This window comes from Eptatretus burgeri, chromosome 6 (assembly GCF_056783735.1).
Source record: "Eptatretus burgeri isolate ZD-2024b chromosome 6, Ebu_testis_v1, whole genome shotgun sequence".
Lineage (NCBI taxonomy): Eukaryota > Metazoa > Chordata > Myxini > Myxiniformes > Myxinidae > Eptatretus > Eptatretus burgeri.
This window is the reverse complement of record NC_140966.1, coordinates 113,902,948-113,917,947: the sequence shown is the minus strand read 5'-3', so window position 1 is coordinate 113,917,947 and position 15,000 is coordinate 113,902,948. Positions and strand designations below refer to the sequence as shown.

At 45.8% G+C, this 15,000-nt stretch overlaps 1 protein-coding gene across 5 annotated transcripts in view; it reads left to right on the top strand.

Moving 5' to 3' along the window:
• Positions 1 to 5,545: 5,545 nt before the first annotated feature.
• Positions 5,546 to 15,000, top strand: part of LOC147025659 (CMRF35-like molecule 5) — a 59,341-nt gene continuing 49,886 nt past the window's right edge. For 2 of the 5 annotated variants that reach the window (XR_015059628.1, XM_085886877.1), the window contains exon 1: positions 5,546 to 5,761. Coding sequence is in view for 1 of the 5 variants with exons in the window: in XM_085886880.1 (XP_085743006.1) it covers positions 5,698 to 5,761 (64 nt within the window). In the remaining 4 variants the exon portion in view is untranslated. The remainder of the gene's footprint in view (positions 5,762 to 15,000) is intronic. The other 3 variants (XM_085886878.1, XM_085886879.1, XM_085886880.1) reach the window with 3 other exon arrangements.

Below are 15,000 nucleotides of genomic sequence, written 5' to 3'. Positions count from 1 at the left end.
TTTAAAAAAATCAAACATTTGGTTTTGAATAATGGATGACATGGACTTTGATTTGTCTGGTAGCGACAGTGAGTGTGAGAGAAATGAAGGATTTTGGTCTGAATCAGATGGAGAATTATTGGATAACGTAGTTGCGGGAGGTGAAGTTCAGGCAGCTGGAAATGGAATCCGGCCTTACCAGTTCGAGCCCGAAGCAGGACAAGCAGAGGAAACTGGTGATGAAATTCCCGGCGTTCATGATGATCGGGAGGACATTGAAGGAAGACTTGGCAATAACAACTGGTTAGACTAAATCCTATTCGTAATTCAATAATGTAAATTTGACTTGCATACTGCTCGATATCAGAAATTTTTTAGTGAGGTGACGTGACCAGCGCAGCGGACATGTTGCTCCGCGGCGAATGAATCGCAAGTAAGGCCAGCCCATGTCATCGGCCGTATCTCTCCACGCATAAAACGAAGCAATCTCGCTGTCCGGATACGATGAAAACTTGTGTGCAGAACACACCTTGCGACACAATTGTCTCGAGTAGTCCGATAAATCTGACGTTCTGTTGCATTTTTATTTATTTTATTCCGACTGTCGTCATGTAGCGCCAGTAGAAAACAATGAAGAAAAGAGAATAATAAAAGAAAGCTACAGCACGTCAGATTTATCGGACGAGTCGGACGGACGACGGATTTATCGGACTAGTCTAGACTCTAGAGTTGACAAGTAACTTGTATTAGCATGCACACAATGTACAATTCAATGCGTAAGAGTCCCGAGGCTATGAGGCCGTGTAATAGGACAGAGAAATTTGTCTTTCATAGTTGTGCCAACATATTTTCCCTGTTGATTTATTACAGCATTTTGGCTAAATGTTAATGAATAGCAAGCCAATGGAAGCAGTACCTTCACTTTAGAATAAACCCATGTATGTCGAGTGCAGCCATACCTGGCTTGCATGTATGTGGAATCGTACCTATCCCAGCAGGCTGGTTTCAACGAACAATTCAATAAGCTGCAAAATGTGGGTGCAGCTTTTTCACATTGTTTGATTTTAAAATTATCTCCTTGTGCCTTGAAATGATGCAATGTTAATGTTTAGTATTTTACTTGTATGTCCCTGAAAGTTTCTTTTTTAATGGAAAGGTTCAACAGTCACATTTTATATTTGGTGGACATGACAAGTGGACATCTCTCTGGCTATTATCAGAGAACCACCTCACCACCGTCGAGTCTGGCATTTCACTCAAGCCGACTGGCAGGGTCCCCAAGCAGCCCTCAAACTTATAGACTGGTCTCCTATCACTACTTTCTCCAACATCAACTCATCCTGGGAATTCTTTCAAAGAAACTTGCTCTCCCTCGTGCACAGATTTATCCCCTCTCATCTTCAGTTGTCCTGCCCTTCCTCCTGCCCTTGGTTCAATGAAGCTTGTGGCGTGACAGTTGTCCTGAAACAACTTGCCTTTGCCTCATGGAAAGCAAACCCAACTGAGGGCAATCTCAGTTCTTTCCATAAAGCTCGGAAGAAGTGTGTATCTACCCTCAGGAGAGCCAGAAAACAACATCTTTCTCATCTCAAGTCTGAACTCTCAAACCTCTCTCCCTCCTCAAAATCCTGGTGACGTCTAATCAAATCTGTTTCTGGTGTATGTTCCCCCTCCATCCCCTCCCTTACCTCAAATGGCAGCACTGCTGATTCCACACGTGATAAAGCTGAATGCCTAAACTCGGTGTTTGCAGCTAAATCTTGTGTCCAAAACCCATCACTTTCTCGACCCACCTTACCCAGTCGCACCCAACTGTCCCTGGACTCTGTGTCCTTTTTTCCTAACAAGGTGGAGAGCTTGCTTTCAAACATCGACTCAGATTCTGCAACCGGTTCAGCGGCATCAGCCCACGTTTCCTCAAAGCCTGCTCTTCTGCTCTTGCTCACCCTCTCTCTGTTCTATTCACCCTCTCATTTGCTCAAGGCCATCTGCCATCTGCTTGCAAATCAGCAAACATCACTGCCCTGCACAAAAAAGGTGCAAAAGCAGATCCCTGCAACTACAGACCAATCAGCCTTCTCCCAATCATCAGCAAGGTTATGGAATCCATCACCACTTCAGACATCAAATCCTTCCTCTTCTCCAATGGCTTGATTTCTGATCATCAATTTGGTTTCAGACCAGGTCACTCTACCGTGGATATGCTGCTTCTGCTCTCCCAACAATGGATGGAAGCCCTCAGTGCCAGACAGGAAATCCGAGCCGTATCCCTGGACATATCACGTGCTTTTGACACGGTCTCACACCCTGCCCTGCTCACCAAACTCTCTTCCTTTGGTATCCAAAGCCATCTCCACTCATGGCTCGCAGACTTCCTCTCCTGTCGCAGTCACCGTGTGGCCCTAAATGGAGTTCTTTCATCCCCCCTTCCTGTCCAGGCTGGAGTTCCTCAAGGTTGCGTTCTGGGCCCTGTTCTTTTTCTGGTTTTCATCAATGATCTTTCCTAATCTCTGGAAAATCCTCTATATCTCTCTGTTGATGACTCCACCCTCTGCCGTACCATCTGTCATCCCTCAGACCGGCAAGCGGCAGCTTCTTCGCTCACTGCTGATCTGGATAAAATCACAAACTGGTCCAACACGTGGAACATGTCTTTCAATCCGGACAAATCTCACACTCTCACTATGTCTCTTCGAAAGGACTGTTTAGAAACCCCCCATCCACTTTGTCAACAATCCTCTGGAGGAAGTCCTTTCTTTCAAGCTTCTGGGTCTCACTATCTGCCATAACCTTTCCTGGGAAAGCCACATTTCAAACCTCGCCTCCAAAGCCAGTTGCCGACTGGGAATCCTCCGTCATGCATGGTCCTTCCTCGGCCCACCTGAGCTCCTAACCACTTACAAAGCTTTTGTCCGCAGCCTGATGGAGTACTGCTCTCCCCTCTGGGCTGGTGCTCCTGCCTCCCACCTTTCTCGGCTTCACGCTGTAGAAACCAAGGCATTTCGGATCATTGGCATCTCCCGCAATGAGGCTGAGTCTTTGGGCCTCTCACTCAATCACCGCAGGTTGGTCGGTGGTCTTTCTGTCTTCTACCATCTCCTCTCCAGCCTCGCCCCCCCCACTGCTCTCTCTGCGATTTGTCCCCACCACATTTCCTCAGGGCGCTCAAGGTCCGCCAACAACCCCCTTCTGGTAAAACTACCAAAATCACGAATCACTGCTCACCTTCACTCTTTCCTTCCTCTTTTTTTCCCGCCTTTGGAATAAACTCCCTCACTCTATTCATTGCCATTCTTCCCTCCAGGCCTTCAAAACAGCTGTTCACCACCACCTCTTATCATCCCCCATCCAAATCCTCGATCTTTTTTACCCCCATTAATCCACCCCAAACCCACCTCCTTCAAATTCCCTGCTTTCCTTCCTGAAAGTCCCTGTAATGTCCATCTTCTTTTCCCCATGTTCCCCGTCCCATCCCTATCCCTTCCACAGATCTCCAAATGTCTCTGTTCCCCACTATTTTGTCCTTCCCACTCCCTCCCCTCCTGTCTCATGCCCCCCTTGATGTGCGTTGTGTGTTTGCTCTCATACGAGCCTCGACAAGGTATACAAAAAAAATGGTATAGCCCTTTATTGTGCATACATGTATTGGATTTGTACACGACTACGACAAGGTAGTTAAAGGGATAAATAATTGCCTCGTGATTGTTGTGCATACACGGCTCAGAAGCAGAATTTCTTTTCCGCGAAACAATCACAGGATTTAAGACGATCAGTGAGATAGCAAACAAATGTGCACAATGCATTTGTACGTACTTTATATGGCACGCGACATCTAATCAATCCACTCTGAGCGAGTCGCGTTCTGGAGATGACGTCAACGGTCACGTGACCTGCGGTTCGCTGAAGTCAACTTTTTTGAGGGGCGGGGCACAGCAAGTTGTGAAAAGCACTACAAATGTTCGAAATATTGGTCTAATTTTGCCATTGTTGATTTAAAAAAAGAAACATGGGTGATTTCTTTACTAGGAAGGTCAAGTTGATATATAAATAACCAGAAACTTTTGAGTGTCATGGGGCCTTTAAGGTGATGTCGGCATGGAACTCGCGAGGCAAAGAGCAACAGTGTGTGGAAGTGCATACTCCAGGATTGTGATATCCGTGCATTGATTTGAAGTGCAATGCAAAACAGACAAGCTAATGCAGATCAATTGACTGTAAATTTTAACCTGGGGCGCAAGAAGCCATTTTCATCAAAACAGTCTGCCAATAACTCCACAGCGTGGGACACGAGAGTCGGGTCGCAGTGCACAGACCGCTCATCACACTTGGTAATGCATGTTTGGGAGTCCAGTGGTGCAAAGAACACCGGCAATGGACTACCGAGCAGTGAATCATCCTTCACCATGTTCTCCACAAACAGACGTGTGCACACGTGGCGCCAACGTCAAAAACTCTACAACCCTGAATGCTTGGTTCCAACAGTGAAGGCTCCTGGTGATTCTGTAATATTGTGGGCTGATTCTCCTGGCATGGTTTGTGTGTGGTAATTCCTTTAAAAGGCAAGCTCAATGCCAATCACTACTTCATGATACTGCATCATCATCTTCGCCCCATGTTGCAGAATTTCTTTCCTGCCAGGAGGGGTGTCTTCCGGGCCGACAATGCCCCCATCCACGAACATGTGTGGCCACTCCATCTCAAGGAAAAGAAAGCGCTGCGATTTAATGATATTGTCCCTGATGTCGAACTCGATTGCAAAAGGACGATTGCAAAATTAGGGGGTGAGGTTCGTATTGGTGGATCAAGCAAGTGGAATAATAACGATGTTTAATGTTGTACAACTGTAACAATAATCACAAAACATCCTCTCTTTAGTAAACGGACAAACCCATGCGCACGGCAGAATGTTTCGGGTTTTAAAATCAGAACACCTGTACCGATGATGAAACTAAGCTACCGAGCGGTACCAAAAAGAGAAAGTAGCTCAACAATAGGGGGAAAGGGTGAAAATTTACTCCAAGTTAACTTGTTTTTATCACACAAACGGCTGAACCAGAAAAGGGGTCCTCGGCTGAGCACGTGCTGACCCTGAGGTGTGTTTCTTTACCAATCAGATTGCGGAGCACTCAGCAAGTCGCTTAAGCACCGAGCAAACACTCCACCGAAACATTTGATAAGGAACGGCTGGCTCGACAAGCGACAGCGAGCGAATTGAAAATGGAACACACCCCATGGACCAGCTTTCCACGTGAGTTCGTGTTCATGTGAAAAAGTTATTGCGACTCGTTCAAATAAAAACGGTACCGTTGGAAAGCTGATAAATCCGTTCACGTGGAACACAAATTCCTCCGTTTACACGAAGCACACCATTTCGAATAAGAGGAATAAGAAGAAGAAGGAGGAAGAAGAAGAAGAAATGTGAGTTCGATCGATGCAGCGGAACATTGGCTGAGGGAGGGCACGGATTGGGACGCATTTCCTCGGACTGTCACTGTGCGCCCACCCAGGACTGTGACGTCACACTGACGAAGGAGAATGTGTCTCACGCATGGGGCGGAGCTTATGACATCATAAGGCGGGGGAAAGGGCGGAGCTTTATGAACCCTGACGTGAGGGGGAGGAAAAAAGGAGGAGGCTCCTCTGTGTGAGGAGGTTGTTGAAGGAGGTACCTTTCTGGGCCTCCTCGATTCATCCCAAAGATTGTGAGTATTTATCCGAATGGAGTTCCATCACCCGTGGAGTGCAATCATCGTCCTCCCACTGTGTGGAATCCTCCTTTGCAGTGAGTACTTGTCTCGTTGACTGGAATGTTGTTCGCCGAGTATCGGTCGCCATGACTATGACTGAGTCCACTGCGGCCTTCAAGTACTCGGACCACGTGTCAAGGAGCAGGAGCACGTTGTGATGTTTTGACATCTTCACTCCCTTTTGATTAGAAAGCACAGGCACGAGTCGACGTGCTGCGAGCAGGTTGTTAAAATCTCCAATGCGCTTCTGCGTGAACGGTGAACGTTTCCTCGAGTGTGCGCCCATGTTGGCGAATCCGTTAACAGGGTGTGACGTAACGGCGAACAGTGTGACGTCATTACATGCAAGAGAGCAAACTGAACATTTAATTATTTAAATATCGTCTCTTCCTCCAATGTGTTATCTTCAGGTCATCATTGGTTCACGGAAAAATATTTTCACGAAAAAATATAAGTGACCATTATATTCGTTATTGTTGTCTGTCTGTCTGTCCGTCCGTCCGTCCGTCCGTCCGTCCGTCCGTCCCGAGCATAGCTCCGTGGGTTTTGATCCGATCCTGATGAAATCTTGGTGGGAGGTTTATATCATGATCTAGTTGTTTTCCTGAGAATGTGCGTGGACGCGTGGTGCACCCATTATGGGCGGAGCCAGGCCCCAAAAACGTGTTTTTAGGGGGTCGCCGATTTCAATTTACATCTTCTCCGAGGGGGTTTGTCGAATCTGACAGGGGTTTCGGTATTTGGTTAGCCCAATGGCACCTGCATAGCCCCACAGAGCTCGATTTTTCATTTTCGTCCCAAGGTCACGAACTTAGAGAATTTTGACATAAAAATCAGACGACCGCCCAAACTTTGAGAGCTAGGATGATAATATTTTTTATGCATAATCTTGAGGTCATTCCCCACATAAAATCTTGAAACCATTTTGCTCTATGTCGAACACTTTGCCCGTGGCGCCCCCTTCAAGTTTGTTTTTACGCTGATTTCATCAAAGTATGGATAATCCGAGAAGTGCGAAATGCCATGTAGCCTATATGATGTTTTGTTGTTCCTGGAATGTTCCAGAGGAAGTTTTGCACCAAAGGTCATAATCCTTGACCTTTGACGTTTAAAGTTCACAAAGGTCAAATTTTCAAAGTTGTGGGAATCGAACCTGGTTTTCGACCTTCTTCGACGAAATAACTCCAATAAAATATAGCACGTATCCTGTTTCCTTATTTTAATGTCCACAGCATTGTTTTGTGACCTTTAAAGGTTATGCAAAGGTCAAATTTTGAAAGTTGTTGAACGAAACCGGGTTTTCGACATTTTGCAGCCAATAACCTGTCACTCGTACCACATCATGTTGATCATTTTTATAACTTGGTCAAACATTATCACATTGTCTCATCCTTGACTTCTGAAACAATCTACATCGTCAAATACCGCTCGTGAACCATTGTCGTCTTCAGACTTCCCCATCCATCCATTCCACCTCTTATCTTCCCCCATCCAAATCCTCGATCTTTTCTACCCCCGATAATCCACCCAAGCCCACTTCCTTCAATTCTCCTGCTTTCCTTCCTGAAAGTCCCTTTAATGTCCATCTTCCCCTCGCCATGTTCCCCGTCCCATCCCCATCCCTCTCCCTTCCACAGTTCACCTGTGTCTGTTCCCCAATGTTTTGTCCCTTCCACTCCCGCCCCTCTTGTCTCATGCCTCCTTGCTGTGAGTTGTGTGTTAGCTCTCATACGAGCCTCGACCAAGGTATATAAAAAAAAAAAAAAAAAAAAAAAAAAAAAAAAAAAAAAAAAAGACTTGTTTCAACATTATCTTCGTTTCCTCATGTTTGACCTCTGCAATCCCCCATCTATTGCTTCATTCCCTTCGGCACCGTCTTTCTTCCATTTCAACCAGCGCCGGATTCATGGTGGTGGTGGCCTCGTGGTTCACGTGCATGGTGGTGGCTCATGTGCATGGTGGTGGCTCACGTGCATGGTTGGAGGTCTTGTGGCTCATGTGTGTGGTGATGGCCTCGTGGTTCACGTGCGTGGTGGTGGTGGCCTCGTGGTTCACGTGCGTGGTGGTGGTGGCCTCGTGGTTCACGTGCATGGTGGTGGCTCACGGACGTGGTGGAGGCCTCGTGGCTCACGTATGTGGTGCTGGCCTCGTGGTTCACGTGCGTGGTGGTGGTGGCCCTTTCTGCCACCAACAATGAAGTGAAGCGGTGGTTTTTCAACATTTTTCACTGATGGCACCCAAAACTCTTTAATCTTATTTTGTTTTTCAATTCGCTCTCTGTGTTGTGCTGAGAACATTGCAGGCTCTGCAAGTTCAATTGTTGGATAAAATACATAATTTCAGGCTTGTTTTGTGTGGTGTTTGTGTACTGGTGTGTTACATAACTAATAATAGACTAACTAGAACTGCCACTTTATAACTACTGCCAGTGATGACCGGGTACCAAGACGTTCCGCTTTGATACAACCCCACTTTTATCAAACACCTGACCCTGACTCGTGACAATATTTATTCATTTATTATTGTTAATTATTCAATAGAATTTTTGGAATGGGATTAACATTAATTAAATAAAAATCAAGTGGAAGAACAAATAGGTACGAGTCCTGCATTGGAGGAATCAAAAGGTAAAGATTAAGTCATCAGGAGGAACCTGAACTTCCTCCAGCCAATTCTAATTCTTGCAATCACTGCTGCTTCCACACCACCACCTGCACCGATCATATCACCAAGGTAACAGTTTATCTACACATTCCAGAGAAATCTCCCCAAAAACTAACCTTTCCGCTCTAACTGGAGTCACTTGTTTACCTGTGCAAACAGCACATTTGAAGTCAGGTGCTACCTGCAGTCTATCCTGATGCCACGACACCTCTTGTGCACTCAGCAGTTACAGGATTTACACAATATTGAATTTCTGCAGACAGCACAGGGCCACCTCCCTCTTTTTCCACACTTCCTTCTCCTACACCACTAATCAGTACTTTCGTTTTCCCTGTATTCACTTTCAGTCTTCTGGTGTCCATACCCTCCTTCCATAAGTCTGTATATTTACCCAATACCTCTTCCACACCGTAGGCTATCAGCACCAGGTCATCAGCATATTTGAGTTCCCAAGGTGAGCTCCTCTAAATTGCTGTGATATAGCCTCAAGAACCATGATGACCCCCTGATGAACACCCACTTTCACTTCAAAATCCTCACTCTGCACTCCATTTACCCTCACAGAGGTTCTTGAGCCATCATACATCACCACGACTACCCTAACCAATCCTCCACATGTAACTTTCTCATGGACCATTACACCACATCCTGAGGCACCCCATCAAACGCCTTCTCCAAATCCACAAATATAAAGTACAGTTGTCTCTTCTTCCCCAGGTATTTTTTCTGTAATTGCCAAACTATAAAAATTACCTTATCAATTTATCCATGACTCTCTCAACCACTTTCATTTCATGGTCTAGCAACTTCAGACCCCTAAAGGTGCTCTGAACTAAGGCATCACCCTTCCCTTCAGTGATTCAATTCACTCCAATATCACCAGATGCCTTCAGTGTCTCTGCGACAACAACAGTGCTGCTCGCCCCTTTGTCCGAGCTTCTGTGATGACATGAAGAATGGCAAAGTTATAAAAACTCAGCATCGACATGGGGAAAATGATCGATTCAAACAATGGTGTAAGAGTCCGACATGAAGATATGGATTTTTAATCTGTGCAAACCGCTTCAATATACCGTATGTCCTTCCTTTCTTCTGTCTGTCCGTCAAAATGAAGAGGAAAAACTTTTCGAACCCACTGTGTTTATTAGTTTCCAGTTTGTTTAGTTTTTCTTGTGTTGTTGTTTAGTTTGGGGTTTATTGATTCGCCTGTTGGTGAAGTAACCATCAGTCCCCCATGCGGATACGTTTTTTAAGTGGTGCAGCAGTTTCACTGCACAGCTTTCATCGGTCATGGGTGCGATTTTTTTTTTTTTTTTTTTTTTTTTTTATTTTATTTTATTTTATTACAGCGGCGTGCGCTGTATACAATTGCACCGAGTTTGAAATGTCCCCGGTGTCTACCACGTCTCCGGTGTCCCCCCCCCCCCCACGTGCCTCAAGACAGCCAATGACAGCCAATGACGGCCATCCGGTAGATGTAGTGCGTAACCTAGACGGAAATAGCGAGAATTGACGGAAATACCCGAGTATTTCAATGGAAATTTGTGAAACTAATGTGTTATATATGTGAAAACCATTTAATTTATTGCTTGACGGGGAAAAAACCAAGAAACGCGCCCCTCTCATGTACGAACGAACGAAAGACGTCATTTCCGCCCACCATGGCATTTCACGCCGATCGCCGCATGCTGAAAGCTAAGTTCTTCTTATGCTACCATTCTTTTGTGGCCTCCTGCCACGCTGTATTGAACGATTTCATTCCTTCTGTTATATATAAAGGTGCTTATCACAATAATAACAAGATTTTTACATTTCAAATATTAAGTACGCTTTTTAATTGTTTTTCAACTGAAAAAGCATAAATTGCATATTTTAACATTAGTGTACTCATTTGCTTCACCACACGCGCTGTATTGAAGGATTTCACTTGTTTTTTTTTCGTGATGTTTGACAAAATAACAAATAAGAAAAAAAAAGGAGGCGGCTTCAAAACTAGAAGCGGGTGGGGATGATCAATTGGTATTGTGTTTTTTTAATGGTCTAATCCTGGATGAGCCCTTGGGTGGTGGAGACCCCAGGGCAGGTGCTGTGGTTGCCCTTGAATAAATCCAGCTTTGATTTCAGCATTCCCTAAGATTCATGCCCTCTCTTAGGCCATCAGCCGTAAGCTGTATCGTGCAATTTCGTTCCACTCATCGGGGGGTAGACAAAACCTTGATAATATGATAGTTTATATCCAAATACAAACGTATCCAAAAGTTCTCCACTCAAATAGTTGCAGTTATTGTGTATTTTCATCTTGAAAATCGATACATTCCCCACGCTCTCTCATTTGAATTTTCTCCACACGGATGACGTATGGGCCACGTGACGCCTCTACAGCCAATAGATCGGCTGACATCGTGTGCAAATTACGTCAGACTGTCATGTGACCAGCGAAGTTGTCCAAGATGGTAGCTTCCTGCAGGGAGGAAATCACTGGCAGCTGATGGGCGATTTTTTTTTTTCTTTTTTTTTTTTTTAATGAATATGGCCAGTGAGGACGCTCCCCCAGTGTATTATTCACCAGGACAATGGAACGAACGAAGAAGTTCAACGTTTTACGTCTGTAAGATGGGATAAATGGAGTGAAAGTGTCAACAAATGGCTCGTCTTAAACGGTCACGAACGACGTTCAGCCGAGCGTGCCGGCGCGGGAGGACTAACTTCGATCATGGGCCGATTGTACCCAGAGTGCCGGTGTAAAGACTTCAAGCTACCCCCCCTCTCAAGTTACCTCCCGGTAATCTGAAATCGATTTCAAGTTACCCCCGGGGGTAGCTTGAAATCGATTTCATCCTACCCCCTACGATTTCAGATTACCCCCCTCAAAACATTTATTTATGTGTTTATTTACAAAAAATAGTAATTTAATTGATATTGAAAACTAATTAGGGAAAAACTATTGACCACGTGACTGCATTTAAAGAGTTTGCAATGAATTTGGATTTTATGATAAATGAATGATTTTAATTTTAATATTGTTATTAATTGAAATCGGTATTTCTCATACAGTTATAGTTTTTGCCACATTTTTATGAAATCCTTCTTTGATATACAGGTAGTCGTCGACTTACGACTGTGATTGGTTCTGACCGATCGTAAGTCGATTTGGTCGCAAGTCGGACAACCTTTATTTAATTATTTATTTTTAAATTTTTTTTAATATTGTTGCGGATTCGCGCCCGCCGGCGTGCGAGCGGCCACGTAACTCGAATCGCGGCACGTTGCCCACCGGACGGACAATTCCGTCGTGACCCTCTCGGACTAACGCCGGGAACTAGTCACGGGTGGGCCTTTCGGCCTCACCACGATCGTGCCAATCGGCCCCCCGCGTGGGATAGGGTTGTTTGCCAAATACGACATACCTAAGTACCCACACGGAGGGTAGACCGGGCGATCGCACCTCGCCGCAGGTCGACTTCGGACACGGGCCACTTTAAGCGACCCGTTCCGTACTATCGGGATAACCGAGCGGTGTTTTCGTCAACCTCGACGGTTCTGATTAATTATTGGGCGTATTTAGCCCACGACCAACCCTTTACGTGAAGTAAGATGGAGATTCAATTAAAGAAAAGACGAAGCGAAACGGGAGAAACAGTTCAACATAAGGCACATTTATTCCATGGCAAACGGAAAGCACACATATACAATTACAACAATTATGCACCAAAAGCAAATGTAAAAGAAACACAACAATTATGCACCAAAACAAATGTAACAAAAGAAACACAATGCAGATCTACTACCGACTACGCGAGCACACGGCAACACTTACACAGTTTTACTTTACAGACGGCGCCGACAACACATGTACTCCAAAGCAAAAGAAAAAGCGGCCACCCTCAACTACCAGGGGGCAGACGGGCCTGGGGCCGAGACCGCGTCGAGCCTACCCGTCTGGTGATGAGCCGCAAAATGGCGGCGGCGCCCCGACTCCGCGCTCCTCCGCGGGCCTCGCTGGCACTGCCTGGAATGGGGTGGGAACGGGGCCCCCTTCTCGCACTATCTCAGCGCGGGGGGAAACGGGGGGTTGTTGATGCTCTGGGGAAAGAGGATATCTGGCTTGCTTGGGTCCCGCGACGAGCGACTCCACTGCGACCTCGACCGCGTTCCCGGCCTCCCCTCTCCGCAGCTCCCCGACAGACTCCGAACCCCGTCTTGACTGCTGCTGCTGCCACGCTTCGCCGCCGCCACAACGCGCCCGAGCCCGAAACAGAAGCTCTTCTCTCTGCCGCTGCCGCTGCCGCTGCCACACCTCTCCCGTTGGTTCGGAGCCCGAAACAAACTCTCAACTCCCGCTGCCACTGCCGCTCCAACTCGCCCGAGCCCGAAACAGAAACTCTCAACTCCCCCAATTCGCTCCGCGCTCGGCGCTTTATAGTGCGACAGGAGAAACCATATGCAGATTTTTGGATCAGGATCGGCTCGGGGGCGGAGCCACGCTCCCCCATTGGACGGAGGAAAAGTGGGCGTGAATCATTCCCGATCCGCGAATCTGCATATATCGATTCTACTCCGACGCGCCTGGAGGCGGGGCCAAATCGCCCCGCGCTCGCTGATAGGACGGAACAGAAGTAGGCGTGAATCGTTCCTGATCCGACTTCCCCGGAAAGGCCGCTTTTTGCACCCGCTGCTCGGCGCGCGCCCTGTACGAGTCCAGGATCGGTGCCCACAAGCGGTGCGGGAATGGCGGCAGAAGGAGGAGAGGTGAAGGTGGTGGAGGGTTTATTGTGGTGGTCCCTGGCCACGGTGACGCTTGGCATGGCGGTGATGCGATGATTGCGAGAGCGAGTTGTGACGGTAAAGGTCGTGGCTGTTGGCGTTGTTGTTGTTGTGAAGCGGCGTTGCGGTTGGTGGTTGTTGTGTGATGGCGGTTGAGACGTGGTTAGTTCAAAATAAAGATAGAACAGAAAAACGGCTATCTTAAAGGGTCGCAGCCCGAATGAATGACATTTATTCCTTCTAAGCAACGGGTTTGGGCTAACTACACATGTACTTACAGAGATATCTCACCTACGGGACCTGAATGGTGGTTTGCGAATTTCCTCAACCACAACAATATTATACTTTATAATGATACAATAGTCATCTGTAGGTCATACTGTATTTTATTAACATTTTCTTTGTTCAAGTCAAACACTGCACTACAGTACAATTGGTTTAATACAGTACTGTATTTGCAAATCCCGGTGTATGCCCCGGTTAGAATAGGTGTACCATATCCCTGTGTGTCGTAAGAGGTGACCAGGGTTGGCGTCAGGAAGGGCATCCGGCCATAAAACACATTGCCTCAAGAAAAAGCCAAAACCCCTGCACAGCAGGGAAAAATGGCTGTAAAAACGGTCATTATATATTTTTAGTACTGTATTTGCAAAAACATTCAAAAATACAAAACATGTTATTGGTCCCTCATGCTTGGCTGTGGAGCGTCAATGTTATCTGCTCGGGCAGCGCTCGAGGTATCCGGAGTTGTTTTTTTTCGTAAACATGGTGAGCTTTGTTTGAATGGTTTGTTTCTTTTTCTCCTCGTAATTTTCACGATACGGGCAAAAAACATCGTGTGGAAAAAAAAAAAAGAAGTTTGTAAAGTCAAACAGTCGTAAGTCGACGACTTCTTCGATATAGTTTATCCAAATAGACATACTGGTATATCTTTATAACCAACTTGGACTGTATTTACAATTATGGAAACAACGCAATAAAATCAATGTATAAGAAAGGCAATGAAAACAGCTTATTTTTAATTCACAATTTCGTTGTGGTGGTGGTGGTCGTATGGCAGCTTAGCTGCCGGGGTAGCTCTCATTTCTTGAACCGTGACTGTGTCGCTGATGCAGTGCCCCTCTACCAGTACACACACTGGAACTAGTACTCATTTCGCCGACCTCGGAAGGATGACATGCTGAGTCAACCCCCCTTGTGTATTAATTCAGCGGCCGATGGGGCTTGAACTCAGGACCCTCGGATCCCAATCCACCACCCTAACCACTACTCAGGACCCTAGGATCCCAAGTCGCCACCCGAACCACTGAGCCAACACCAGGCTATGCACTCAGCCTGTCATCCTTCCGAGGTCGGCGAAATGAGAGCCACCCCTGCAGCTAAGCTGCCATACGACCACCACCACCACAACGAAATTGTGAATTAAAAATAAGCTGTTTTCATTGCCTTTCTTATACATTGATGTTATTGCGTTGTTTCCATAATTGTAAGTATAGTCTGAGTTGGTTATAAAGATATACCAGTATGTCTATTTGGATAAACTATATCGAAGAAGGATTTCATAAAAATGTGGCAAAAACTATAACTGAGAAATACTGATTTCAATTTATAACAATATTAAAATAAAATCATTCATAATAAAATCAAAATTCATTGCAAACTCTTTAAAGGCGTCACGTGGTCAATGGTTTTTCCCTCATTAGTTTTGAATATCAAATTACTATTTTTTTGTAAATAAACACATAAATAAATGTTTTGAGGGGGGTAATCTGAAATCGTAGGGGGTAGGATGAAATCGATTTCAAGCTTCCCCCGGGGTAACTTGAAATCGATATCAGATTACCGG